The sequence below is a fragment of the Dermacentor albipictus genome, chromosome 3, assembly GCF_038994185.2.
Source record: "Dermacentor albipictus isolate Rhodes 1998 colony chromosome 3, USDA_Dalb.pri_finalv2, whole genome shotgun sequence".
In the NCBI taxonomy this organism is placed as follows: Eukaryota; Metazoa; Arthropoda; class Arachnida; order Ixodida; family Ixodidae; genus Dermacentor; species Dermacentor albipictus.
Genome location: NC_091823.1, coordinates 159,841,875 through 159,869,520, shown reverse-complemented (window position 1 = coordinate 159,869,520; position 27,646 = coordinate 159,841,875). Strand labels below are relative to the sequence as shown.

General features: G+C 47.0%; 2 protein-coding genes and 22 non-coding genes across 24 annotated transcripts in view; 23 read left to right on the top strand and 1 right to left on the bottom strand.

The window, feature by feature from the left end:
* LOC139057015 (uncharacterized) overlaps window positions 1-27,646 on the bottom strand; it is a 218,104-nt gene that overhangs the window by 137,928 nt on the left and 52,530 nt on the right. The window lies entirely within an intron of this gene.
* Window positions 3,281-3,352, top strand: TRNAD-GUC (transfer RNA aspartic acid (anticodon GUC)). The gene has a single exon. It is a non-coding gene; the product is annotated as a tRNA-Asp (tRNA).
* Window positions 3,592-4,792, top strand: LOC139057095 (uncharacterized). The gene is made up of 2 exons (XM_070534876.1): window positions 3,592-4,426; window positions 4,491-4,792. Exons 1-2 carry the CDS (start codon window positions 3,592-3,594, stop codon window positions 4,790-4,792), a joined length of 1,137 nt encoding a protein of 378 aa, XP_070390977.1.
* Window positions 8,376-8,447, top strand: TRNAD-GUC (transfer RNA aspartic acid (anticodon GUC)). Its single transcript has one exon. It is a non-coding gene; the product is annotated as a tRNA-Asp (tRNA).
* TRNAD-GUC (transfer RNA aspartic acid (anticodon GUC)) lies at window positions 8,619-8,690 on the top strand. Its single transcript has one exon. It is a non-coding gene; the product is annotated as a tRNA-Asp (tRNA).
* Window positions 8,860-8,931, top strand: TRNAD-GUC (transfer RNA aspartic acid (anticodon GUC)). Its single transcript has one exon. It is a non-coding gene; the product is annotated as a tRNA-Asp (tRNA).
* On the top strand, window positions 9,343-9,414 carry TRNAD-GUC (transfer RNA aspartic acid (anticodon GUC)). Its single transcript has one exon. It is a non-coding gene; the product is annotated as a tRNA-Asp (tRNA).
* Window positions 9,585-9,656, top strand: TRNAD-GUC (transfer RNA aspartic acid (anticodon GUC)). The gene has a single exon. It is a non-coding gene; the product is annotated as a tRNA-Asp (tRNA).
* Window positions 9,826-9,897, top strand: TRNAD-GUC (transfer RNA aspartic acid (anticodon GUC)). Its single transcript has one exon. It is a non-coding gene; the product is annotated as a tRNA-Asp (tRNA).
* On the top strand, window positions 10,068-10,139 carry TRNAD-GUC (transfer RNA aspartic acid (anticodon GUC)). The gene has a single exon. It is a non-coding gene; the product is annotated as a tRNA-Asp (tRNA).
* On the top strand, window positions 10,309-10,380 carry TRNAD-GUC (transfer RNA aspartic acid (anticodon GUC)). The gene has a single exon. It is a non-coding gene; the product is annotated as a tRNA-Asp (tRNA).
* On the top strand, window positions 10,550-10,621 carry TRNAD-GUC (transfer RNA aspartic acid (anticodon GUC)). Its single transcript has one exon. It is a non-coding gene; the product is annotated as a tRNA-Asp (tRNA).
* TRNAD-GUC (transfer RNA aspartic acid (anticodon GUC)) lies at window positions 10,793-10,864 on the top strand. Its single transcript has one exon. It is a non-coding gene; the product is annotated as a tRNA-Asp (tRNA).
* Window positions 11,036-11,107, top strand: TRNAD-GUC (transfer RNA aspartic acid (anticodon GUC)). The gene has a single exon. It is a non-coding gene; the product is annotated as a tRNA-Asp (tRNA).
* TRNAD-GUC (transfer RNA aspartic acid (anticodon GUC)) lies at window positions 11,520-11,591 on the top strand. The gene has a single exon. It is a non-coding gene; the product is annotated as a tRNA-Asp (tRNA).
* On the top strand, window positions 11,762-11,833 carry TRNAD-GUC (transfer RNA aspartic acid (anticodon GUC)). The gene has a single exon. It is a non-coding gene; the product is annotated as a tRNA-Asp (tRNA).
* Window positions 12,246-12,317, top strand: TRNAD-GUC (transfer RNA aspartic acid (anticodon GUC)). Its single transcript has one exon. It is a non-coding gene; the product is annotated as a tRNA-Asp (tRNA).
* On the top strand, window positions 12,488-12,559 carry TRNAD-GUC (transfer RNA aspartic acid (anticodon GUC)). The gene has a single exon. It is a non-coding gene; the product is annotated as a tRNA-Asp (tRNA).
* Window positions 17,726-17,797, top strand: TRNAD-GUC (transfer RNA aspartic acid (anticodon GUC)). Its single transcript has one exon. It is a non-coding gene; the product is annotated as a tRNA-Asp (tRNA).
* Window positions 17,969-18,040, top strand: TRNAD-GUC (transfer RNA aspartic acid (anticodon GUC)). The gene has a single exon. It is a non-coding gene; the product is annotated as a tRNA-Asp (tRNA).
* TRNAD-GUC (transfer RNA aspartic acid (anticodon GUC)) lies at window positions 18,211-18,282 on the top strand. The gene has a single exon. It is a non-coding gene; the product is annotated as a tRNA-Asp (tRNA).
* Window positions 18,453-18,524, top strand: TRNAD-GUC (transfer RNA aspartic acid (anticodon GUC)). Its single transcript has one exon. It is a non-coding gene; the product is annotated as a tRNA-Asp (tRNA).
* On the top strand, window positions 18,695-18,766 carry TRNAD-GUC (transfer RNA aspartic acid (anticodon GUC)). Its single transcript has one exon. It is a non-coding gene; the product is annotated as a tRNA-Asp (tRNA).
* TRNAD-GUC (transfer RNA aspartic acid (anticodon GUC)) lies at window positions 18,938-19,009 on the top strand. Its single transcript has one exon. It is a non-coding gene; the product is annotated as a tRNA-Asp (tRNA).

Genomic DNA, 27,646 nt, shown 5'->3' with positions numbered 1-27,646 from the left:
GCGAGCGATACCTTATATTGATGGGGGATTTCAACTGTGTGTGCAGAGCACAAGACCGAGCTAAACAAATGAAACGAATGGATACGAGCGCACAGTTTTTAAACATACTTGTGAATGATTATGAATTTGAAGATGTCGGTATTCTGTTATCGACAGGCAAAGCTTCCGCTTATACGCACCATCAAGGTGAAAGTCATGCGTGATTAGACCGAGCTTATATTGCAATGCAGCTCGTGCCATTGTGTCAAAGTTACGAGATAAAACATGTATCCTTTTCTGATCATAGTCTAGTGACGTTTGATTTAGGTCAAAAACGAAAAGAAACGAAATTTAATTGGGATCTTTGGAAGTTTAATGCCAAACTGCTCGATGATGAAAGCTTTATCAGAGATATAAGTGAAATGATTAATTCCTCTATGACAGCGCAACCTAATCACTGTATTGAAACAAGGGAAACTCTCAAAATTGATGTTAAAATAAAAGCGATAGGAAAAGCAACTGCGCTACGCCGCAAGGAAAAACAAGAAGAAAAAGAATTAACCAGCGAACTAGAATTTCTCATGTCTACAGAATGTCAGAACGCTGGATCTTGCATGAAGCAGATAAAGGAAATAAAAAGTAAGCTCGAACTTATCGACCAAGAACGATACAAGGGAGCGATGGTACGAGCGCGAGCGGAACGACTGTGGAATGGGGAAACGCCTACTAAACGGGCGCTAAGTGACGAAAAGAGATACGCGACAAAAAATGAAATACAAGCAATAATATATCAAAACGAGGAAACGTCCGAACCCACAATGATAGAGCAAGCATTCGTAGATTATTATCGTGAACTGCTTGGGAACAAGAAAAATATAATAGAAGGATTTGAGCGAGATTTTCTTCATTTTATGCCACGTCTCGAAGATGACATTAAAGCAAGCCTGGAATTTCCAATCACATTGCGAGAAATTGAAGACGCCATAGATGGACTTGGTGCAGGAAAGGCTCCCGGGCCTGATGGTTTAGGTGCGCCCTTTTATAAGGCTTTCAAATGTCAGCTCAGCCAATTATTGCATAATGTCTTCAAGGAAATGTATGCAACACAGCGAATGCCGCCATCGTTCCGAACCGCTCATACAGTGCTAATCCCTAAGTGCGAGGACCCGGTTAAACTGTTGTCAGTAAAGTCTTATCGACCAATAAGCCTCACGAACTGTGATTACAAAATATTCACGAAAGTGTTAGCAAAGAGACTTCAAAGTGTTGTAACGCGACTAGCGGGACCGCATCAAACATGTGGAATCAAGGGCAGAACAATTTCCACCAATACTCATGTAGCTCGCTGTGTCCTTGAGTGCTGTGATGCTCTCTCATGTCAGGTTGCAGTGTTGCAACTAGATTTAGAGAAAGCGTTTGATAATGTGTCACATGAAGTACTATTTTCAATATTAGAATATGTTAATGTCGGCGGACTGATATTAGAAGGAGTAAAAATGGCCTACTCAGAGTGCAGCACACGCATCATTATAAACAAGAAGTTAAGTGAACCAATCCAGCTTCTCTCCAGTGTGAGGAAGGGATGTGCAATTTCATCATTACTTTTTGATATTTACTTAGAACCTTTCTGCTTGAGTTTAATAAATAGTCAGTGTACGCGGTTTTATGCTTGAAACGACGGAAGTCAAGGTCCTCGCATACGCTGATGACATTGCTGTCTTTTGCAAAGATGCCGAAAGCATCAAAGAGGTGGTTAGGTTGACTGGCGAGTTTTGCAAGGAATCTGGCTGCAAGATCAATTGGGAGAAGACCGCAGGTTTCTGGCATGGAGAGTGGAGCGAGAGGCCTGAATTATTTGCTGGCATCCAATGGACAGCAATGCCAACAACGTACTTGGGTGTCCCATTACAATGTTATGAAGACACCGAATCGTATTGGAACGAGGAAACAGATCGCTTGAAAGAGAACACGCAGGGATGGCAAGGTCGAAATTTGTCAATGTTTGCCCGTGCAACTACTTGCAATCTATTCTTAGTTGCCAAGTTGTGGTATGTTATGCAAGTATTGTTCATGTCGCGTACTAACCTACAAAAAATTAATAGAGTATTTGCAGTGTTTATTTGGGGAGGTAGTTGGGAACGAACGAGTCGAACTAATCTGTTTTTGTCCGTCAGAAAAGGTGGCCTTGGCCTGTCGCACCTGTTTATCAGACAGATTGTGTCGCGTTTTATATTTTTAAGAGATCAGTGTGACCCATTTCTGCGTACAGTTATGCAAGTTTGTTTACACAATGCACTACCTGAATTCATCGTCTCTACAAATAAGACTGCGATGCACCGTATAAAAGGTTATTGGCGCGAGGTTGTAGTAGCCTTTCGCATGCTTAAAGTAAGGTTCTCCATAGAATACTTGAGTACGGTAAAAAAGAAAAAGCTCTACAAGGATTTACTGGATGTGATGTTACCTCTGCCAGTGTACAGAAGCATATACACTGGAAGCTGTGGACAAGACGTCTTAAAACGGGTTAAAGCAATGCCGATACGACCACATGTAAAATCCTTTTTCTTCAAGCTCCATACAAACACTCTACCTGTAAAAACGTGGCTACAAGATAAAGGAATAATTGTGCCGTGGACAGTCAACTGCATACTATGCCAAAAACCAGAGACAATAGAACATGTATTTATTGAATGCTGAGATCCCATTTTTCACTGGGACATCCTTCAGCGAACTATCAAAAAGGACTTACATATTACACCACATGGAATCCGATATTTACCAGTTGAGAATCACGGCGACATTCCCTACGACGTGATAATGGTACTCAGCCTCCATAGTATGCGGAAAACCCGAATGTCGGTAAGACATGCCGACACTAACGCTCGGCCTGTAAGGGAAAATTTTATTGAACATGTAGCATATATGCGAGAGTTTTACCGAGCCCAGCCAGAAACACCTGATTGGGTTACACTGTTTGATGAGTTGATTAATTTCAAAAGATTTTGAGATCCTTCTGTTGTTTTCTGTATTGTGTAAACAGGCAATAAAGAAAAAAAAAACTCCTCGTTAGTATAGTGGCCAGTATCCCCGCCTGTCACGCGGGAGACCGGGGTTCGATTCCCCGACTGGGAGTGTTTCTTTTTTCCTTCTCGTTTGCAGGCGCACGCGACGGCGCACTCGGCGCTCCTCCTCTCCAGTAGCTGTCTCTATCTTTTCCCTCTTGTGGGCATGATTGTGCCAACACTGTTGCTATTTTTTTTCAAATCGTGTATATACTGCTTTAGCTGACACCTGGAATGTCTCCTCGTTAGTATAGTGGCCAGTATCCCCGCCTGTCACGCGGGAGACCGGGGTTCGATTCCCCGACGGGGAGTGTTTCTTTTTTTCCTTCTCGTTTGCAGGCGCACGCGGCGGCGCACTCGGCGCTCCTCCTCTCCAGTAGCTGTCTCTATTTCTTCCCACTATGGGCATGATTGCCCCAACACTATGTCGATTTTTTTTTCAAATCGTGTATATACTGCTTTAGCTGACACCTCGCATGTCTCCTCGTTAGTATAGTGGCCAGTATCGGAGGTTGACTTCCGGCCACCGTAGTGTACGGACGTGGCTGATATGAGCTCCGTCGGAGCGGATGTAGCGGCCCACCATAGCCGCGGTACCAGGAACGAAATGTCGCAGGACTATGCAATCATTTTGCCCCCACTGCCAACTGGGTACGTTGTTAAAAATACCGTTTTTCTACATGCTGATGTAAAAGGTAGACCATATCGCGCAGAAGACTTTCGTGAGCCACTGTTTCAACGTGTTCCGCCCACCGAGGTTCTTGCGCTCGGCGCATATCAAATGAATCATGTGTGGGCGGTCACATGCAACACTGCTGAAGGCGCCAAGAAGTTTTTGGCCGAACCGGAATTGACGGTCAAGGGTCGGAGATGCATCGTAATTGATCCAAGTCACCGCGACGTCCGTCTGAAGCTTCACTGGCTGCTCTACCATGTACGCGAAGAAGACGTGCGAAACGCCCTGAACCCTTACGGTACCGTCTTGGAAATAGGACTGGATAACTGGCGCCTTGACGGCTACAGCCAACAGAGCACCATGACACGCACAGTTGTGGTGCGACTGAAGGCTGACGTTACGTTGGATGATATACCACATCAGCTGCGCGTCGGAGGTGAGCTAGCCCTTGTTGTAGCGCCCGGAAGAGCGCCAAGGTGCTTGCGCTGCCAACAGATTGGCCACATAAGAAGGGACTGCCGCGTGCCGCGGTGCAACGTCTGCAAACGCTTTGGACACGCCATAGAAAACTGCTCGAGGACGTATGCGGCAGCTGCCATGGCCACGTTGAGCATGGAGAAATCCGAGCTCACCATGGACGAAGCGGAAGCAGAAGAATGTCTGCATTCTGCAACAACATCAGGAGTACAAGGCACCAGCACCAAAGAAAGTAAGCAACCGGAAAACACATACCGCGGAAAATTTGACAGCCACTGTACATGTAGAAATTACAGCAGACGCAAAAGCCAAGATACAGGGCTCTGAAATCATCGAGGGTGGTGCCAAACACACAAGTGGAAATAAAGAGACAGCGGGAGTTCACCACAAGAGTGACGAAGTGGACGCCATGGATTGCCGTGAACCAGAAGACAGCAGTTCGCTGGGAAAGAGACCACGAGACGACGCCGGTGCAGAGACAAAGGACGCCAACAGCAGTGAACCGCCGACGAAAGCGTTCACCAGTCGCCGGCTGCGGCCCACCCCAAAGCCAAACGTTACGGAGGGGGAGAAGAGGGCGGCTAAGCCGCCCACTTGACAGCACGGCTAACGCACCGAGGGTGTACCCCAATATCGGGGCACAGACTGTTTGGTGAGCGCATCCTTTTTTAAATATAAAGATGGCTGTTAGACTTGAGAGAGCAGTTCGTTTCGCCACTCTAAATGTGCGCGGGCTTTCGTCTAGAAGACGCCAATACCAATTAAGTAGGCTATTTGCGGAACATGATTTGGACGCGATCGCCGTGCAAGAAACAAAAGTACACAGGGAGGACGAAACTAATCGAATGGTTGCGCCTTTCAGTGCAACGTATAATGTTTATGTGTCACATGCTGATGGCTTATCGGGAGGGTGTGCAATTTTTATAAAAAGATCGATGGGTGCAGTTGAGACAAGTATAAGAAGCAGTGAGAGCGGACGCTTCGTGGTTTGTGATTTGTCGTTAATGAATTTTGAATGGCGCGTGATTTGCTTGTACGCCCCAAATCGTGACAACGAAAGGAAAGCATTCTTTGAAGAGATTGGTGGTTTCCTTGATTGTAGTAAATATGTGATACTAATTGGTGACTTCAACTGTGTTTGCGCGATTGAGGACCGCGCTAAACGTGTAAATTTGCGCGATCAAAGCGCACTGTTATTGACGAAATTGATTGCAGAGAATGGACTAGAAGATGTGGCCCTCTGCATGTCTAATGGCGGGGTTGAGTTCACACATTTTCAGGGACAAAGTCACGCGCGTTTGGATAGAGCCTACATCCCACTTACCTTGTGATGTGTTGTGACGAATATGTTGTTATACCAGTGTCTTTTAGCGACCACTGTTTGGTAAAATTCACGCTTGGGACAAAGGAAAAAATGCCTAAGTTCAACTGGCACCTTTGGAAATTAAATAATAGCATCATGAAAGATAAAAATTTTTCTAGAAATATAAGTGAAGCGTTAACGATGCTGTATGAAGATGGAAAAGACGACTGGGAAACGTGGTGGGAAGTTTTTAAACAAGATGTTAAATTGAGTGCTATAGAACGTACCACTATCCTAAATTTTGAGAAGAAACAAGACGAGAAGAAATTGCAGTCGCAACTGCAAGCACTATAAAAGGAAGAGAGTGCGAAACCGGGCTCGTTCACTGACGAAATCAAAAATACCAAAACAAGCTGGAACTTTTAGATAAAGAGAAGTACAGAGGTGCTATTATTAGGTCAAGAACAGAAAAGCTTTGGATGGGCGAAACGCCGACAAAGCGGGCACTAAGTGATGAAAAGCAATATGCACGAAGAAAAGAAGTTAAGTAAATAATGTACAATGGCAGACTGACGAAAGAAAAAAGTCAGATGATGAACGCGTTTGTTGAACACTATGGCGATTTGCTTGGAAAACGTATTCCGATGGCGAGTGGATTTAGTGAAGATTTCCTTTCTTTAGTGCCCAAGCTTGACGACGAAACTAAAAAAAGTTTGGAGGAACCTATCAGTATACAGGAGATTAAAAAAGCTATCGATGACTTAAGCACTGGAAAGACACCTGGCCCAGATGGAATCGGAGCAGAATTCTATAAAAAGTTTAAAGAAGAGATTGCCAGCGCGCTGTTCGAAGTTATCGAAGAGGGGTATAAAAAGAAGCTACCACAGTCTTTCACTGAAGCGCACACTGTTTTAATCCCCAAATCAGACGATGACATCAAACTTCAGTCTGTGACGTCATATCGCCCCATTAGCCTCTTGAATACGGATTACAAAATTTTCATGAAGGTGTTGGCCAAAAGAATGCAGAATGTCGTTCAAGACTTTGTAGGACCGCACCAGACATGTGGCATAAAAGGTCGTAGCATTACGACAAATATACATGTAGTAAGAAGTGTCTTAGAGATTTGCGATGACTTTGGAGACCGAATAGCAATGATGCAATTAGACTTACAAAAAGCTTTTGACCCTGTCTCCCATGAAGTGTTGCTCAACGTGTTAGAACATGTGCAAGTTGGAACTGTGTTTCTTGATGGATTAAAGATGGCGTACTCGCAGTGTCTAACACGCCTGGTAGTTAATGGGACGCTGAGTGAAGAAATTGACCTACTCAGTTCTATCAGACAAGGATGCCCGGCCTCAGCCTTACTTTTTGCCATATACCTAGAACCCTTTTGCTTATCAATTATCCAAAGTTCAAACGTGCACGGATTTAGATTAGAGTACTGAAGTAAAGATTCTTGCATATGCTGACGATGTGCCCGTACTCTGTCAAGATAGGCATAGCATACGTGAAGTTGTTCATACAGCCAAACAATTTTGTTCCATGACAGGTAGCATGATTAACTGGGATAAAACAACTGCGTTTTGGTATGGTAATTGGGATATGAAGCCTGATGTATACGTAAATGTAAAATGGGAAACCCGCCCACTGAAGTACCTAGGGGTGCCACTCGAGGTTTATCGTGACAACAACGAGTATTGGAAGGACGAAGCAGAAACAATCCGGCAAAAAACAAACGCCTGGGGTGGGTGGGAGCTCTCTATTTATGCACGGGCGTATGTATGCAACCTGTTTTTAATAGCAAAAATATGGTATGTGTTCCAAGTCCTTTGTATGTCGCGGGTGAATGTGCAGAAATTTCACAGGATTTTCGCCCTGTTTGTGTGGAGATCGACCTGGGAACGAACAAGTCGCTCAAATTTATTCTTACCGGTCCGAAACGGTGGATTGGGTTTGTGTCATTTATTTATTGGGCAAGTTGTGTCTCGTTTTATCTTTCTCCGCGACCAAAGAAATGGCTTTTTACAAACTGTAATAAAATTAAGGCTGTGTTCACACGTTCCAGAATTTGTTGTGTCATCGAATAACAATATGTACCATTATGTGACTGGATTCTTGCGTGAAGTAGTGCAGTCTTTTCAATTTCTGAAAGTGCGCTTTTCACTAGAGTATTTGTCCTCTGTAAAACGGAAAACACTTTACAAAGACCTTGTCGACTGTTTGTTGCCAACACCGCGGTACAGAACTTTATTCAATGTCGGACCCGGACAGGACGTGCTAAGAAGGGTTAAAAAGATGAACGTAAAACCGGGAACAAAAACTTTCTTCTTTAAACTTCATTCTGGGACGCTCCCAGTAAAGCAATGGTTAGCTGATAAGGGACTCTACGTTCCATGGACAACAAACTGTCTACTTTGTAAGACGCCCGAAACGGTAGAACACGTATTTCTTCACTGCTGGGACGCTGTATTCCATTGGGACATTCTGCAGCGCACATTGAAAAAGGACCTACCCATCACGAGTGATGGCATTCGTTTTCTGAGTGTGGACAATGAAGACTGCGTCCCGTACGACATGTTCATGCTGATAGCACTTCACAGCATCTGGCAGACTGGAATGGCGGTGCGCAATGCCGACCTTCACGCACGTCCTATCAGGGAAAATTTCATTGTAAACGTGGATTATATACGCGAACTGTATAAAGCGCAACCAGAGCCTCCTGACTGGCTATACCTCTCTTGGACGAATTGTGTAACTTGAAGAAATTTTAACGTGAGCACACCGGATCAAGACTTGGTCCAAGTATTTCCTTTTATCATTCATGTTTCTCTGTTTCCACCACCTGTAAAAGAAAACAGGCAATAAAGAAAAAAAAACCTCGTTAGTATAGTGGCCAGTATCCCCGCCTGTCACGCGGGAGACCGGGGTTCGATTCCCCGACGGGGAGTGTTTCTTTTTTCCTTCTCGTTTGTAGGCGCTCGCGGCGGCGCACTCGGCGCTCCTCCTCTCCAGTAGCTGTCTCTATCTTTTCCCACTTGTGGGCATGATTGTGCCAACGCTATTGCGATTTTTTTTTTCAAATCGTCTATATACTGCTTTAGCTGACGCCTCGCATGTCTCCTCGTTAGTATAGTGGCCAGTATCCCCGCCTGTCACGCGGGAGACCGGGGTTCGATTCCCCGACGGGGAGTGTTTCTTTTGTCCTTCTCGTTTGTAGGCGCTCGCGGCGGCGCACTCGGCGCTCCTCCTCTCCAGTAGCTGTCCCTATCTTTTCCCACTTGTGGACATGATTGTGCCAACGCTATTGCGATTTTTTTTCAAATCGTCTATATACTGCTTTAGCTGACATCTCGCATGTCTCCTCGTTAGTATAGTGGCCAGTATCCCCGCCTGTCACGCGGGAGACCGGGGTTTGATTCCCCGACGGGGAGTGTTTCTTTTTTCCTTCTCGTTTGTAGGCGCTCGCGGCGGCGCACTCGGCGCTCCTCCTCTCCAGTAGCTGTCTCTATCTTTTCCCACTTGTGGACATGATTGTGCCAACGCTATTGCGATTTTTTTTTCAAATCGTCTATATACTGCTTTAGCTGACGCCTCGCATGTCTCCTCGTTATTATAGTGGCCAGTATCCCCGCCTGTCACGCGGGAGACCGGGGTTTGATTCCCCGACGGGGAGTGTTTCTTTTTTCCTTCTCGTTTGTAGGCGCTCGCGGCGGCACACTCGGCGCTCCTCCTCTCCAGTAGCTGTCTCTATCTTTTCCCACTTGTGGACATGATTGTGCCAACGCTATTGCGATTTTTTTTCAAATCGTCTATATACTGCTTTAGCTGACATCTCGCATGTCTCCTCGTTAGTATAGTGGCCAGTATCCCCGCCTGTCACGCGGGAGACCGGGGTTCGATTCCCCGACGGGGAGTGTTTCTTTTTTTCCTTCTCGTTTGTAGGCGCTCGCGGCGGCGCACTCGGCGCTCCTCCTCTCCAGTAGCTGTCTCTATCTTTTCCCACTTGTGGACATGATTGTGCCAACGCTATTGCGATTTTTTTTCAAATCGTCTATATACTGCTTTAGCTGACATCTCGCATGTCTCCTCGTTAGTATAGTGGCCAGTATCCCCGCCTGTCACGCGGGAGACCGGGGTTCGATTCCCCGACGGGGAGTGTTTCTTTTTTCCTTCTCGTTTGTAGGCGCTCGCGGCGGCGCACTCGGCGCTCCTCCTCTCCAGTAGCTGTCTCTATCTTTTCCCACTTGTGGACATGATTGTGCCAACGCTATTGCGATTTTTTTTCAAATCGTCTATATACTGCTTTAGCTGACATCTCGCATGTCTCCTCGTTAGTATAGTGGCCAGTATCCCCGCCTGTCACGCGGGAGACCGGGGTTTGATTCCCCGACGGGGAGTGTTTCTTTTTTTCCTTCTCGTTTGCAGGCGCTCGCGGCGGCGCACTCGGCGCTCCTCCTCTCCAGTAGCTGTCTCTATCTTTTCCCACTTGTGGACATGATTGTGCCAACGCTATTGCGATTTTTTTTCAAATCGTCTATATACTGCTTTAGCTGACATCTCGCATGTCTCCTCGTTAGTATAGTGGCCAGTATCCCCGCCTGTCACGCGGGAGACCGGGGTTCGATTCCCCGACGGGGAGTGTTTCTTTTTTCCTTCTCGTTTGTAGGCGCTCGCGGTGGCGCACTCGGCGCTCCTCCTCTCCAGTAGCTGTCTCTATCTTTTCCCACTTGTGGACATGATTGTGCCAACGCTATTGCGATTTTTTTTCAAATCGTCTATATACTGCTTTAGCTGACATCTCGCATGTCTCCTCGTTAGTATAGTGGCCAGTATCCCCGCCTGTCACGCGGGAGACCGGGGTTCGATTCCCCGACGGGGAGTGTTTCTTTTTTCCTTCTCGTTTGTAGGCGCTCGCGGCGGCGCACTCGGCGCTCCTCCTCTCCAGTAGCTGTCTCTATCTTTTCCCACTTGTGGACATGATTGTGCCAACGCTATTGCGATTTTTTTTCAAATCGTCTATATACTGCTTTAGCTGACATCTCGCATGTCTCCTCGTTAGTATAGTGGCCAGTATCCCCGCCTGTCACGCGGGAGACCGGGGTTCGATTCCCCGACGGGGAGTGTTTCTTTTTTTCCTTCTCGTTTGTAGGCGCTCGCGGCGGCGCACTCGGCGCTCCTCCTCTCCAGTAGCTGTCTCTATCTTTTCCCACTTGTGGACATGATTGTGCCAACGCTATTGCGATTTTTTTTTCAAATCGTCTATATACTGCTTTAGCTGACATCTCGCATGTCTCCTCGTTAGTATAGTGGCCAGTATCCCCGCCTGTCACGCGGGAGACCGGGGTTTGATTCCCCGACGGGGAGTGTTTCTTTTTTTCCTTCTCGTTTGTAGGCGCTCGCGGCGGCGCACTCGGCGCTCCTCCTCTCCAGTAGCTGTCTCTATCTTTTCCCACTTGTGGACATGATTGTGCCAACGCTATTGCGATTTTTTTTTCAAATCGTCTATATACTGCTGTAGCTGACATCTCGCATGTCTCCTCGTTAGTATAGTGGCCAGTATCCCCGCCTGTCACGCGGGAGACCGGGGTTTGATTCCCCGACGGGGAGTGTTTCTTTTTTTCCTTCTCGTTTGCAGGCGCTCGCGGCGGCGCACTCGGCGCTCCTCCTCTCCAGTAGCTGTCTCTATCTTTTCCCACTTGTGGACATGATTGTTCCAACGCTATTGCGATTTTTTTTCAAATCGTCTATATACTGCTTTAGCTGACATCTCGCATGTCTCCTCGTTAGTATAGTGGCCAGTATCCCTGCCTGTCACGCGGGAGACCGGGGTTTGATTCCCCGACGGGGAGTGTTTCTTTTTTTCCTTCTCGTTTGCAGGCGCTCGCGGCGGCGCACTCGGCGCTCCTCCTCTCCAGTAGCTGTCTCTATCTTTTCCCACTTGTGGACATGATTGTGCCAACGCTATTGCGATTTTTTTTCAAATCGTCTATATACTGCTTTAGCTGACATCTCGCATGTCTCCTCGTTAGTATAGTGGCCAGTATCCCCGCCTGTCACGCGGGAGACCGGGGTTTGATTCCCCGACGGGGAGTGTTTCTTTTTTTCCTTCTCGTTTGCAGGCGCTCGCGGCGGCGCACTCAGCGCTCCTCCTCTCCAGTAGCTGTCTCTATCTTTTCCCACTTGTGGACATGATTGTGCCAACGCTATTGCGATTTTTTTTCAAATCGTCTATATACTGCTTTAGCTGACATCTCGCATGTCTCCTCGTTAGTATAGTGGCCAGTATTCCCGCCTGTCACGCGGGAGACCGGGGTTTGATTCCCCGACGGGGAGTGTTTCTTTTTTTCCTTCTCGTTTGCAGGCGCTCGCGGCGGCGCACTCGGCGCTCCTCCTCTCCAGTAGCTGTCTCTATCTTTTCCCACTTGTGGACATGATTGTGCCAACGCTATTGCGATTTTTTTTCAAATCGTCTATATACTGCTTTAGCTGACATCTCGCATGTCTCCTCGTTATTATAGTGGCCAGTATCCCCGCCTGTCACGCGGGAGACCGGTGTTTGATTCCCCGACGGGGAGTGTTTCTTTTTTTCCTTCTCGTTTGCAGGCGCTCGCGGCGGCGCACTCGGCGCTCCTCCTCTCCAGTAGCTGTCTCTATCTTTTCCCACTTGTGGACATGATTGTGCCAACGCTATTGCGATTTTTTTTCAAATCGTCTATATACTGCTTTAGCTGACATCTCGCATGTCTCCTCGTTAGTATAGTGGCCAGTATCCCCGCCTGTCACGCGGGAGACCGGGGTTTGATTCCCCGACGGGGAGTGTTTCTTTTTTTCCTTCTCGTTTGCAGGCGCTCGCGGCGGCGCACTCGGCGCTCCTCCTCTCCAGTAGCTGTCTCTATCTTTTCCCACTTGTGGACATGATTGTTCCAACGCTATTGCGATTTTTTTTCAAATCGTCTATATACTGCTTTAGCTGACATCTCGCATGTCTCCTCGTTAGTATAGTGGCCAGTATCCCCGCCTGTCACGCGGGAGACCGGGGTTTGATTCCCCGACGGGGAGTGTTTCTTTTTTTCCTTCTCGTTTGCTGGCGCTCGCGGCGGCGCACTCGGCGCTCCTCCTCTCCAGTAGCTGTCTCTATCTTTTCCCACTTGTGGACATGATTGTGCCAACGCTATTGCGATTTTTTTTTCAAATCGTCTATATACTGCTTTAGCTGACATCTCGCATGTCTCCTCGTTAGTATAGTGGGATTCTACTTCCGGCTACCGTACGGTGCGGACGCAGAATGTCTTGCTCCTCAGGGGCGGTTTCAGCGGCCCAGCTGGGTCGCGGCATCAGGTTGAACGATACGACATCGCAGGAATACCAGATCATTTTGCCGCAGTTGCCTTCAGGTACGACCGTTACGACTACTGTTTTTTTGCACGCTGATGTAAAGACAAGGCCATACCGTGTCGAACATTTCCGAGATGCTTTAGACCGTCTGCAGCTCATGCCGGAAGTTGTAGCCCTAGGAGCGTATCAAATGAATCACGTCTGGGCGATAACATTCAAAGACGGAAAAGCCAAGCAGAAGATTTTGACAGCCCCAGCCTTCAGTGTTAAGGAGCAGCGGTGTGTCGTCATAGACCCCTGCAACCAAGACATCAGGATGAAGCTGTATTGGCTTCTGCACACCACGCCGGACGAGGACGTGAGAACTGCCCTGTCGCCTTACGGCACTATTAGCGATATATCGAGGGAGAAGTGGCGTGTGGCAGGCTGTAATGACAAGGGTTCCCACACGCGTCTAGTATCCCTGCGCCTGAAGGCTGGCTACACCGTGGAAGACCTGCCACACCAGTTCCGCGTCGGCGAAGACCATGCACTAGTGCATGTACCAGGGAGACCGCCGCTCTGCCTCCGGTGCCACGGCAGGGGTCACATACGGCGCGAGTGCCGAGTTCCACGATGCGGGCTCTGCCGTCGCTATGGCCATGACGATACCCAGTGTGTGCGTAGCTACGCAAACGTAACAGGGTCCGGTAGAAATGACACTGTGAACGAACACCTCATGGACCAGGTCGATGCGGAGGAAACAACCAGCGGAGGTGGGGTTGCATCAAGCTCTGGCGGCAAGCCATTAACGCAACCCTCCTTTGAAAACGCTGAAGGAAAGGACGACAACCAGGACAGCAAAGCCAACGAGCTACAAGAAACAGCAGAAGAGGATAAAGTCTCGGACAACACAAGCGTTCCTGCGACCGTCATGGAAACCTATGAGTTCGAACTTAACAAGGAAGACGCCGACAAAGACGGAGGCAAAAGCGGCACCTCAGCTGTCTCAAAGAGGCCGCGTGAACGGAATGAAGACGTCGGCAAGCGAGGCGAAGACTGCACTGGCGAGCCAGTCCTGAAGACACCAGTCATCAGAAGAAGTTCGTTTAAAGTAAAACCCAACGTGCCGCCAGATAAAGGGCCACACCAACAGTGACCCCGCGTTAGCGGGGTTGCTGACCGGAATAGCACTTGACGGTTGAACTGGGTCGGACGAGCAGCGCTGTGTGTCAGCAATGTGTGCCGCCAAGGAACACGCTTCGGCCTCGTTTCACACAGCGAGGCCACTTCTTACAGACCGGCGTGAGACTGTGAGTCTGAGTCCCAGAATCATGAATCTATCGCACTGCGGTCGGCTTGACCCCTCACATTCAATGTCCTTTAAATTACCGTCAGCGCTTCGGATAGGTACTCTGAATATACGAGGGTTAACGGCAAGAAAGCGACAAGTACAGTTAAAGCGTCTGTTAATTGAAAATGATATCGACATCTTAGCGTTACAAGAATCGAAAATTGAGAGCGAGGAGCAGGCTGACCGCATGGTTGATAATTATAAAGCAAATTTTAATGTCTGTGTATGCCATGCCATTGGAAAGTCGCGAGGATGTGTAATCTTTTTAAAACGGTCTATTGGTATTATTGAAGAAAGTGTCACAACTTCTCAAGATGGCAGATTAGCACTTTGTGATTTTTCTTTTCATGGAAAGAAATGGCGAATTATTTGTGTATACGCACCTAATACATGTTCTGACAGAAAATGTTTTTTTGATTACGTAGCAAATTTTTTAAAGTGTGACAGAATTGTCGCGTTACTTGGTGACTTCGATTGCGTTTGCATGCCTGAAGACACGGTTAGTAATAATCCAGTTCATGACAAGAGTGCGCTGCAGCTTCGAGCTTTAACAGAGGAATGTGACCTTGTGGACGTTGGTGATGTTCTTCGCGGAAACCATGCGCAGTTCACACACTTTCAGCTTCAAAGCCACGCAAGGTTAGATCGCGTGTACATTTCGCAATGTATCTTGGCTTTTTGTACTAACTACATAGTGAAACACGTTAGCTTTAGTGACCATAGTCTTGTAATGTTCCAAGTAGGTAATAAAAGAAAAACAAGTCCGTTTAATTGGGACCTTTGGAAGTTAAATGAAAACCTTTTGAAAGACGAAGCGTTTGTTAAACTGGTGAGCCAAAAGTGCAAAGAAGCTCTGTTTAATGAAACCACAAGCTTTACCGCGGTTTGGGAGAATTTTAAAACCGAAGTAAAAATGTGCGCAATTGAGAGGTCAAGCATCCTACGATATAAAGAACAACAAAAAGAAAACGAACTACAAGCCACACAGGACTATCTTTTAAATGCCGATAGCACGATACCCGGATTGTTCAGAAAAGAAATTAAAGAAGTGAAAAGACAGATGGAATCCATCGCTGAGGAAAGATATAAAGGCGCCGTGGTAAGGGCACGTGCGGAACGGTTTTTGGTGGGAGAAACACCCACCAAACGCGCGCTAGCTGAAGAAAAGAGGTATGCTACCAAAAAGGAAATAAAAGAAATACGCTATCGGGGCACGGTTTCGTCAGACCAGAAGATTATTGAACTGGCTTTCCTTGAACGGTATCGGAGCTTGTTGGGGAGCGAAGCAGAAGTGCAAGATCCTTTTGTAAAGGGATTTTCTGTCACTTATGCCCAAACTGGATGAGGACGTTAAAATTGGTCTTGAAAGGCCAATAGCAATAGAAGAAATTCAGAAAGCGATTGATGACCTCAGTAACGGCAAGACACCTGGACCAGATGGCATCGGGACGGCCTTTTATAAGTTTTTCAAAACAGAAATTTCAGAAATGCTTCACCGTACCATAACGGAGGCATATGACGTCAAACAAATGCCCATGTCTTTTAGGAAAAGTCATATTATACTTATACCGAAAACTGAAGACCCTGAAAGATTGCAGTCGGTAGAAAATTATAGGCCAATAAGTCTAACAAATGTTGATTACAAAGTGTATATGAAGGTTATTGCAAATAGACTTCAAACGGTAATTACCGATATTGTTGGTGCACACCAAACATGTGGAATAAGAGGAAGAAGTATCTTTAGCAATATTCATACGGCAAGAACAATTTTAGAGTGCTGTGATGCGTCATGTGGCCGTATAGCCATGATTCAGTTAGATTTGGAAAAAGCATTTGACAGGGTGTGTCATAACATACTTTTTGCATTGCTGGATTACGTAAATGTAGGAGCGGTAATAAGAGATGGTGTGAAAATGGCATACAATCATTGCCAGGATAAAATCGTAATTAACAGGAAACTCAGCGAAGAGATAGACGTGCGTTCTAGCGTCCCTCAAGGATGTCCCGCATCAGCCTTGTTGTTTGCTATTTACTTAGAGCCCTTTTGTTTAAGAGTGTTGAGCAATGAAAAAATAACGGGTTATCAGTTTTTATCGCATGAAATAAAAGTTTTGGCCTATGCAGATGACATCGCGATTTTTTGTGAAAATAAAGAGAGCATACAAGAGGCAGTCAGTGACGCAAGAGCTTTCTGTAGACTCACTGGAAGTGGCATTAGTTGGAAAAAGTGTCTCGGGTTTTGGCATGGGGAGTGGGATTCTAGGCCAGAACAGCTTGAAGGTATCAACTTTACCACTTCTCCGTCCAGGTATCTTGGCGTACCTTTAGGATGTTATCAGGAAAACACCGAACAGTGGACTGATCAAGTGGAACACGTTAGGGCACAGACAACAAAGTGGGGCGGATGCGACCTGTCGATATTTGCGCGCGCAACAGTTTGCAATGTGTTTCTCGTGGCGAAAATTTGTTATATGCTACAGGTGCTATGCATGTCGCGAACGTGTGTGCAAAAGATCCATAGAATTTTTGCTATCTTTATATGGAGATCGACTTGGGAGAGGACCGGCAGAATAAATCTCTTTCATTCTGTCAAGAAAGGCGGGCTTGGCCTTTCGCACTTGTTTCTCAAGCAACTTGTTTCGCGATATTTTTTCTTGCGTGATCAAAGTGATGGCTTTCTACGTACGGTCATGCAAGTGCGCCTGCGTGATGCACTACCACAGTACATTGTATCCTCCTTTTGTGCACCGTATGTAGCGGCAAAAGGATTTTTGAAAGAAGTTGTTTATGCTGCTCGTTTTCTTGAAGTGCATTTTTCTAGGGATTATTTGTCATCAGTAAGCAAAAAACAAATGTATAAGGATTTAGTTGATGTGCTATGCCCTGTACCTTTATATCGTGCAAAGTATGCATTACGACCCGAACGGGATGTACTGAAACGTGTTAAAAAAATGCCTATTAGAGCGTCAACTAAAACATTTTTCTTCTTACTGCACAGTGGCACGCTCCCTGTTAAACCATGGTTAAAAGAAAAAGGTATCTATCTGCCTTGGGGTGTAAATTGTATGATATGTAACAAGCCAGAAACAATTGAACATATTTTCTTAGATTGCTCTGATTCAATTTTCTTGTGGGACGTCCTACAGAGGACGCTTAAAAAGGATTTTCCGTTAACGCCATTCGGAATTCGGTTCTTGCCATTTGCGCAAACAGGGGACGTGCCATATGATGTTATGATGTTGGTTACAATGCACAGTGTCTGGAAAACAAGAATGGATTTCAGACACGAGCATGTGGATCCCAAGCCAGCCAAGATATATTTTGCTGAAAATATTTCATATGTTAGAGATGTGTTAAAGGCCCTTAACGAGCCACCTGAATGGTTGCCCATATTCGAAAAGTTATTGGAGCTTAAACCTTACTAACCAAGCTACACGGGACCAGCTGAAAGTCTCGTTTTTAGTATGTATCGACATGTGTCCAGTTATGTTGAATTCAGAGTTTCGAATTCATGTGTGACGTGTAATTGACGAAATCCGGAAATAAAGAAAAAAAAATCCTCGTTAGTATAGTGGCCAGTATCCCCGCCTGTCACGCGGGAGACCGGGGTTCGATTCCCCGACGGGGAGTGTTTCTTTTGTCCTTCTCGTTTGTAGGCGCTCGCGGCGGCGCACTCGGCGCTCCTCCTCTCCAGTAGCTGTCTCTATCTTTTCCCACTTGTGGACATGATTGTGCCAACGCTATTGCGATTTTTTTTTTCATATCGTGTATATACTGCTTTAGCTGACATCTCGCATGTCTCCTCGTTAGTATAGTGGCCAGTATCCCCGCCTGTCACGCGGGAGACCGGGGTTTGATTCCCCGACGGGGAGTGTTTCTTTTGTCCTTCTCGTTTGTAGGCGCTCGCGGCGGCGCACTCAGCGCTCCTCCTCTCCAGTAGCTGTCTCTATCTTTTCCCACTTGTGGACATGATTGTGCCAACGCTATTGCGATTTTTTTTTCATATCGTGTATATACTGCTTTAGCTGACATCTCGCATGTCTCCTCGTTAGTATAGTGGCCAGTATCCCCGCCTGTCACGCGGGAGACCGGGGTTTGATTCCCCGACGGGGAGTGTTTCTTTTGTCCTTCTCGTTTGTAGGCGCTCGCGGCGGCGCACTCGGCGCTCCTCCTCTCCAGTAGCTGTCTCTATCTTTTCCCACTTGTGGACATGATTGTGCCAACGCTATTGCGATTTTTTTTTCATATCGTGTATATACTGCTTTAGCTGACATCTCGCATGTCTCCTCGTTAGTATAGTGGCCAGTATCCCCGCCTGTCACGCGGGAGACCGGGGTTCGATTCCCCGACGGGGAGTGTTTCTTTTGTCCTTCTCGTTTGTAGGCGCTCGCGGCGGCGCACTCGGCGCTCCTCCTCTCCAGTAGCTGTCTCTATCTTTTCCCACTTGTGGACATGATTGTGCCAACGCTATTGCGATTTTTTTTTCATATCGTGTATATACTGCTTTAGCTGACATCTCGCATGTCTCCTCGTTAGTATAGTGGCCAGTATCCCCGCCTGTCACGCGGGAGACCGGGGTTTGATTCCCCGACGGGGAGTGTTTCTTTTGTCCTTCTCGTTTGTAGGCGCTCGCGGCGGCGCACTCGGCGCTCCTCCTCTCCAGTAGCTGTCTCTATCTTTTCCCACTTGTGGACATGATTGTGCCAAGGCTATTGCGATTTTTTTTTTCATATCGTGTATATACTGCTTTAGCTGACATCTCGCATGTCTCCTCGTTAGTATAGTGGCCAGTATCCCCGCCTGTCACGCGGGAGACCGGGGTTCGATTCCCCGACGGGGAGTGTTTCTTTTGTCCTTCTCGTTTGTAGGCGCTCGCGGCGGCGCACTCGGCGCTCCTCCTCTCCAGTAGCTGTCTCTATCTTTTCCCACTTGTGGACATGATTGTGCCAACGCTATTGCGATTTTTTTTTTCATATCGTGTATATACTGCTTTAGCTGACATCTCGCATGTCGCCTCGTTAGTATAGTGGCCAGTATCCCCGCCTGTCACGCGGGAGACCGGGGTTTGATTCCCCGACGGGGAGTGTTTCTTTTGTCCTTCTCGTTTGTAGGCGCTCGCGGCGGCGCACTCGGCGCTCCTCCTCTCCAGTAGCTGTCTCTATCTTTTCCCACTTGTGGACATGATTGTGCCAACGCTATTGCGATTTTTTTTCTTCATATCGTGTATATACTGCTTTAGCTGACATCTCGCATGTCGCCTCGTTAGTATAGTGGCCAGTATCCCCGCCTGTCACGCGGGAGACCGGGGTTTGATTCCCCGACGGGGAGTGTTTCTTTTGTCCTTCTCGTTTGTAGGCGCTCGCGGCGGCGCACTCGGCGCTCCTCCTCTCCAGTAGCTGTCTCTATCTTTTCCCACTTGTGGACATGATTGTGCCAACGCTATTGCGATTTTTTTTTCATATCGTGTATATACTGCTTTAGCTGACATCTCGCATGTCTCCTCGTTAGTATAGTGGCCAGTATCCCCGCCTGTCACGCGGGAGACCGGGGTTCGATTCCCCGACGGCGAGTGTTTCTTTTGTCCTTCTCGTTTGTAGGCGCTCGCGGCGGCGCACTCGGCGCTCCTCCTCTCCAGTAGCTGTCTCTATCTTTTCCCACTTGTGGACATGATTGTGCCAACGCTATTGCGATTTTTTTTTTCATATCGTGTATATACTGCTTTAGCTGACATCTCGCATGTCTCCTCGTTAGTATAGTGGCCAGTATCCCCGCCTGTCACGCGGGAGACCGGGGTTCGATTCCCCGATGGCGAGTGTTTCTTTTGTCCTTCTCGTTTGTAGGCGCTCGCGGCGGCGCACTCGGCGCTCCTCCTCTCCAGTAGCTGTCTCTATCTTTTCCCACTTGTGGACATGATTGTGCCAACGCTATTGCGATTTTTTTTTACGCTCGACGTAATCATATTGACGTGATCGAGGTGGGTGGTAACGAAGTTACAGATAATGATAGTATCGCACGTGCGTTTTTTGAACACTACGAAAATCTGTTCGCATTTAGGCAGGTGGACCTAGAACGGTTTAAGACGAACTTCTTTAAAAGAATACCTCAACCGACTGAAGGAAGAAAAGTTGCATTAGGAACGCCGATAACTGTTTTTGAAGTGGAACGCGCCATTGACAATTTGAATCCTGGCAAGTCACCGAGCCCTGATGGGCTTTGCGCTCTGTGGTGCAAGTGGTTTAAAAAGGAAGTGTCAGCAGTACTTGTAGCAATTTTTAACGAAGCGTACGATGGTAAGGCGTTACCGCCATCTGTCGGTCAATCACACATGGTGTTGATTCCGAAGACAGAGGATGTAGATAAGTTGAAAAGTGTAACATCATACAGACCAATAGCACTCACAAATGTAGACTATAAGATACTAATGAAAGTCTTAGCAGCTAGACTTCAGTCGGTTGTCAAAGACATAGTCGGCACACACCAAACGGGTGGAATTAAGGGTCGCACTATAGCGACGAATGTTCACAAGATGCGCTCAGTTCTTGAATGTTGACTCCCTTGAAGCGTGTGTGGCCATACTTCTGTTGGATCTGGAGGAGGCATTTGATTGCGTAGCGCATGCTATTTTGTTTGCAATGTTGGAACACATTAATGTCGGATCCGTCATCACGGATGGTGTAGCTCTGGCGTATCGGAACTGCTCTACCAGACTAATTATTAACAAAGAATTGGGGGCCCCCATTAAAGTGCAGCGTTCCGTGCGTCAAGGCTGTACCATCAGTCCAGTTTTGTTTTGTATATATATTGAAACCTTTGGTTTGTCAATAATTGAAAATAATTCTATCCGTGGTTTTTGTTTACAATCTTCAGAGGTAAAACTGCTCGCATATGCCGATGATGTGGTGGTATGTTGTATTGACTACGAAGGCATTGAAGAAACCATTCGAAGTGTTGAATTTTTCAGCGACGTTACAGGAAGTCGAGTAAACTGGGGAAAGTATCTGGGGTTTTGGCACGGCGTGTGGCCGTTCACCCCGGGCATTTTTGCCAATGTTGTATGGCAGAAAACGCCTGTGAAGTACCTTGGTGTGCCACTTGAGTTCTACAAAAATAATAATGACTACTGGGAGCAACAAGCAGAACTCTTACGCGAAAAGGCGAATGCTTGGAGGGAGAATTATCTCTCCATATTTGCGAGGGCAACCGAGTGTAACATGTTTTTTGTGGCTAAACTATGGTATGTGATACAAGTGATGCACTGTTCTAGGGTAAATGTGCAGACACTTCATAGGGTTTTTGCGACCCTTGTTTGGGGATCGAGGTGGGAAAGGTGCAGTCGCACAAATTTGTTCAGGAGTGTAAAGTGTGGGGGACTTGGACTGGCACACCTTTTTCTCAAACAATTAGTTAATAGATTTGTCTTTTTTCGCGAGGTCAGTGACCCATTTCTGCAAACGGTGTGCCAGGCCAGATTAGGGCGACTGCTACCTGAATATGTTATTAGTACGCAAATCCTGACGGGGACGGCACAAGGTTATTTTCGGAAAGTAGTAGCGACTGTGCGATTTTTGAGTGTGCGTTTTTCTAATGATTATTTATATTCTGTTAAAAAGAAGAAACTGTATAAAGACTTATGTGATATAGTGTTGCTAATACCGTTGTACAGGGTGGTATACAGTGCAGGCCTGGGTCAGAACGTACTCAAACGGGTTAAAAGAATGCAAGTAGCACCAAGTGCAAAAACTTTCTTTTTCAAAGTGCATACCGGAACTCTCCCTTTAAAGGGAAGCTGAAATGGTTTTCAATTTCCATGAATTACTGGGATTTGGAAGAACAGACCTAATAATATACGGTTCCGAAATTTTTTTCTTCGTTTTGTTAATATAAGGGGCGGAAATCGCTTCCTAATTCACCCCCGCGGACACGCCCCCATCACTTCCCGGAGCGCCGGGTGAGGTGGTTGCCAGAGGAGAGAACTGGCGAGAGTGACGTCACTGGCGGGGACCGAGCTGCCGGACCGGCGTGCTGGCGTGCCTCTTTCCGTCCTGCGCTTTACTGAACGACGCTACCAGAGATATGCCGCCGCCGCCCCCGCCGCCGCCCCCGCCGCCGCTCACGTTTGTTTTCTTTTGCGATTTTCGTAAACTGTTCTTTCCTTCTGCGCTGCATGAGTGCCTACAGCCAAGGGCGCCCAACATGCCCTCGTTCTGTGCAGCATTCGGCTGCGCGAACACAGGCGGGCGAGACGATGTGGTGTTTCACAGTTTCCCGAAGGACAAGAAGCTTGCAGCGCAGTGTGTCCGTGCGGTGAGGAGAGATAAGTTCGTGCCGACGAAATCAACTGTGCTGTGCTCGGACCATTTCAATGATAGCCGGATAGCCTTACGACAAATGCGGAAACGCGTTGTTGCTATCGTTGCTATACTCCGTTTCATACATCAGGTGCAACGCTGTGGAGGCTTGAGATACTTCTTGCAGTGGTTGCGTTCGCACTTAGAAAAAGTTCGGTGTTTCTTAACCCGATTTTTTAGAAAATTTGCCATATATAAGCTCAGTTCTGAATGAAAAAAAAACGAATTTACCCATAGAAACAATCCCCGTACTTATACGGCTGCTAACACGTTCTTTTAAATCAATTTTCTTTTCGGCATTTTTTAATTGCAGCCCGTGGCGGCAGCTTCACGTGCATGCTCGCGCGAGCAAACGCCGCTGGCACGCTGCGAACCATAGACGGAAACGTGCGCACTAATTGATATGAAGTGCTGTGCCACACGTGTCAAACATGATTCGTTCTTTTTATGTTACGTCATAGGCAAGCAGCCTATATATCTAGATGGCTGTCGCTGAAATAAAACAGTGCGGTACGTGCTCTTGGATCGTCTCCGTTCGTCAGCGCCCGTATGGCATCCGCTGGCACGAACGAGCTGTCAAGGGTCTCTGTAGACAATACGTATTCTGTTAAGGTGCCCGATCGACAAACGTCTGTTATCGGCACGGGCAAGCGGCTGAGTGTGTCCGCGTTGGCGTTTTCCTTGCCGGCCTTGTACTCTATGCGGTAGCTATATAGGCTTAGAAACAGAGCCCATCTCTGAATACGTGCCGACGCCATTGGGGGCACAGGTCGATCTTCTCGTAGAAGTCCCACCAGTGGTTGGTGGTCCGTGACCAATATAAACTCGCGGCCCAGTAGGTAGTCTCGAAACTTTGTTACTTCGAACACCAGTGCGAGCGCTTCCTTCTAGAGCTGAGAATAATTCTTTTCGGCGTGTGTTAACGTGCGTGAACGGAAAGCATTTGGCTTATCCAATTATCCAATTCGGTGCGAGATTACGGCACCTAAACCCGAAGGTGACGCATCGCATTCCAAACGCACTGGTTGGTTGGGATCGAAATACGTCAGAACAGGCGAACTCAGAAGTGTTTGTTTAGCCTTGAGATATGAATTTTCCTGCGCCATTCCCCAGTGCCATTTATGCTCTTTTTCAAGCAAAAGATACAACGGTGCCAGCATCGTTGACATGTGTGGCAAGAACCGGTGATAATAAGTCAACAGACCCAAGAAAGAGCGCAGTTCGCTCACATTCGTAGGCCGTGGCGAGTCGCGTATTGCAGCTAGGTTCTTTTCAAGCGGATGCAACCCGTCTTTGTCAATGCGGTGGCCCAGGTAGACGATTGAGTCTTTGCGAAAATGGCATTTTTCGGCCTTCAGCTTGATACCATTTTCTTGAAGCCTGCGCAAAACGTCCCGAAGCACTGAGCCATTATCGTCTTGACGTTCCGCTATCAATACATCGTCCAAATACACCTGCACGGCTGGAAGAACGGCCAGGACCGTTTACATGCGCCGCTGAAAAATCGCGGGAGCCGAGGCAACTCCAAACGGAAGACGTTTATAGCAGAACAACCCCTTGTGAGTGTTTATTACGGCCTACTTCCTCGCCTCCTCATCCAATGGGACTTGGTTATATGCATCCTTAAGGTCCAGTGTTGTGAAAAATGATCCCCCACGTAGCGACGCGAAAATGTCTTCAATGTTTGGTAAAGGGTACTGCTCAGTTATGCACGCAGCATTGATTCTGGTTTGGAAATCACCGCAGATGCGAAGGGAACCGTCTTTATTCAGTACTGGTACGACTGGCACCGCCCACTCAGAATGTGCTATGGGCGATAATATGCCTTGCTCTACTAAACGGTCCAGCTCAGTTTCCACTTTTTCACGAAGAGCATAAGGAATTGACCGTGCCTTGTGGAACTTCGGTTGGGCGCCTTCTCGAATGTGGAATTTCACAGGTGGCCCCTGAATGTTTCCAAGTCCTGGCTCAAAAAGGGCAGGAAACTCGGTCCTGAGGATGTCAGGATCTGCTGACGTCGATTGAACCGCAGTCAGGAACCCCGACGGCAAAAGCGAGAACGCTTGGATTATAAGTCCCTTCCGCAAAGGCTGGGACCCGAGCAGCCTGTAACTATTAGTGTGGCAGGTACAGTCTTCCCCGCAAAATTGGCTTCAAGGTGCAGTTCACCGACAATGGGTAGCTTGCCCAAGTAACAGTTGAGCGTGTGTTTGCATTTCGATAAGCGTGGCCAACTCAGACGGTGCTTTAGATACACCTCCTGCGGAATGATGGAAAACGGCGATCCTGTGTCAATAATCATGTTCAAGGGCACGCCACCCCAGCGGATAACTCTGCGGAACGCCTGGAGCAAAGATTTCTTTTCCCGTGATTCCTGCAATGTGAAGACTGATGAAATATCGCCTTCCTCCGTTTCGGATACAGCGCTCTCATAATGAACTGCGTTAGCGACGCCATCGCTCCTACGACCAGCCCGGAGCCCCGACTGGGAGCGGCATTTTCTTGCGAAATGACCAGTCTTCCGATAGCGAAAACACTGCCCCTTTTTGTGCGGACAGTCGCTTGCTTAGTGATCGTAGTTTCCGCAGCGTGCGCACTCAGTATGGCTTTGCTTATCTTTGGTGAAGGTCTGATATCGGCGCGATTTACTCGCTACAGTGCACACCGCTGCCTCATTATCAAGTCTAGTCATGGTGCTTCACTTCACTTCACTTTATTTCCTTAAAGACCCTCATGTGAGGGTATTACATAAGGGGTGGGACACATATAGGTTAACAACAGTAAACAGAAAAATGTTGAACGAGTTATACAAACAAAAATGATTACTGTGATGCAAGCGCATGCGTAATTTGGTTGAGGAACATAGATGGGCATGTGATGGCAGCAAGTTCTTGGGGAAGGTGGTTCCAGTCGCAAGCAGTCCGGGGGAAGAATGATGAAGCAAAAGTTTTTGTGTGTGCTCGTGGTCGAGACACCTGCTGCTGATGTCCGGTGCGAAGAGAGAAACGTGGTGGGGGAGGGCAGATGTAGGGTTCCTGTGATAACGCGGAATAAAAGAATTTATGAAATAAGCTCAAACTAGAAATGTGGCGACGAAGTGCAAGAGTAGGTAGGTTGGACTGCGATTTCAGAGATGATATGCTGATATCAAAAGAGTACGAGGAATGAATGAATCTAGTTGCCCTGTTTTGAATTGATTCAAGTGAATTAGCAAGGTATACTTGTTTCGGGGACCAGATGGGCGATGCGTATTCTAATTTTGATCGAACTAGTGATTTGTATGCGAGTAGCTTAACATGCAGAGGGGCAGAGTGGAGATGACGCTTTAGGAAGCCAAGCGTTTTGTTAGCAGATGAAATAACATTCGCGATATGGCTATTCCACGTAAGATCATGGCTAAGATGAACACCGAGATATTTATATGATTGGACAGGGTCGATAGGAACGTTAGAGATAGTGCAGGGAAACAGGAGAGGATTACTGTGACGGTGGAAAGATATATATTTGCATTTGTTTATATTAAGTGTCATCAGCCAGTCGTTGCACCAGTTTTCTACCAGATTTAGGTTATTTTGTAGGGATTGTTGGTTAAAGGTGTCAGTAACTGTTTTGTAAGTAACGCAATCGTCGGCAAACATCCGAATATGGCAATCTAATTTCTGAGGTAGGTCGTTAATATAAATTAAACACAAAAGAGGCCCAAGGACGGATCCTTGGGGTACCCCTGAGGAAACTGGTAATAAGTTAGACATTTGTTTATTAATGATGACTGATTGGGAGCGGTGAGTCAAGAATTCTTTTATCCATGCTAGTATGTCACAATGCAAGTTTAGGCTGGGAAGTTTCAGAAATAGGCGGTTATGGGGTACCTTGTCAAATGCCTTAGCAAAGTCGAGGAAGATTGCGTCGGTTTGGAGATTAGCGTCAAGGTTGGCATGCAGGTCATGAACGAAAATGGCTAGTTGAGTCTCACAGGAGTAACCTTTACGAAAACCATGCTGTGATGAGTGAAAGAAATTATTTGAGTCCAGAAACTGCATTGTTAAAGAGTAAATGACGTGTTCCATGAGCTTGCAGGGTATGCTGGTAAGTGATATGGGGCGGTAGTTAAGTGGTGAATCTTTTTTACCCGACTTGTGGACTGGGACGACCTTCCCCACTTTCCAGTCGTGGGGTATGATACCTGTAGAAATGGACTGCGAAAATAGCAAGCATAAAAACTTGGTAGACGTGTGGCGAGTGTTTTTTAAGACCTTTGTGTTGATTTCATCAATGCCGGTAGATGAAGAAAGTTTTAACTTATGTATAAGAAGGGATATGCCGATTTCTGGGAATGTAACGGCTGGCATTGCAATTGTGGGGTCACTGGCTGTCATGAGGGGTGGTGGTTTTTTTTCTTTAGTGAATACAGATGCGAAGGCAGAATTAAATATGTTAGAGCACTCAACGTCTGAAATAACACGTCCAGAATCGTCAGTCAGGGTAACAACGCGCGAGGATTGGGGGTTTAAAAGCTGCCAGAATTTAGTCGGGTTATCTGTAAGTATGTTTGGCAAATCGATGTGGTAAAAGGAATGTTTAGCGTTTTTTACTGCGACCAAATACGCCTCTTCAGCAGCGTAATATTTTTCCCATGCGCAGTCTGCTCTGCTCAGTTTAGCACTACGGAAAAGGCGTTTCTTTTCATTTTCTTATCTTCCCAGAGTCTTGGTGAACCATGGCTTGCGGTGGTTAGCGCGGAAGCTGCATTTGGGAATATATTTATTAGTCAATTCATTCATTTTATGTTTAAACATTGACCAATTTGTGTGGATGTCTTGTTCGTCAAATGACGAACAATCAAATGATGGAAAAAAGGCCTCCAATTCCACGTTGAAGGCCTCATAGTTTCCTTTGTTGTAGAGAGAAATTGTTTTTTGGCAAGTTGCTTTTGTTATTGGGGTGAAGTTAAAGCATGCATGAATGACTTTATGATCGCCGATTTCACGGAGATAAGTAATAGTGTTCAGGCTGTCGGGGTGGCTAGATAGTATGAGGTCAAGAATGTTAGCAGTATCTCCGGCGATGCGTGTAGGCTGGGTTACTAGTTGGGCTAGGTTAAAAGCTAAGCAGACGTCCATAAATTCACGG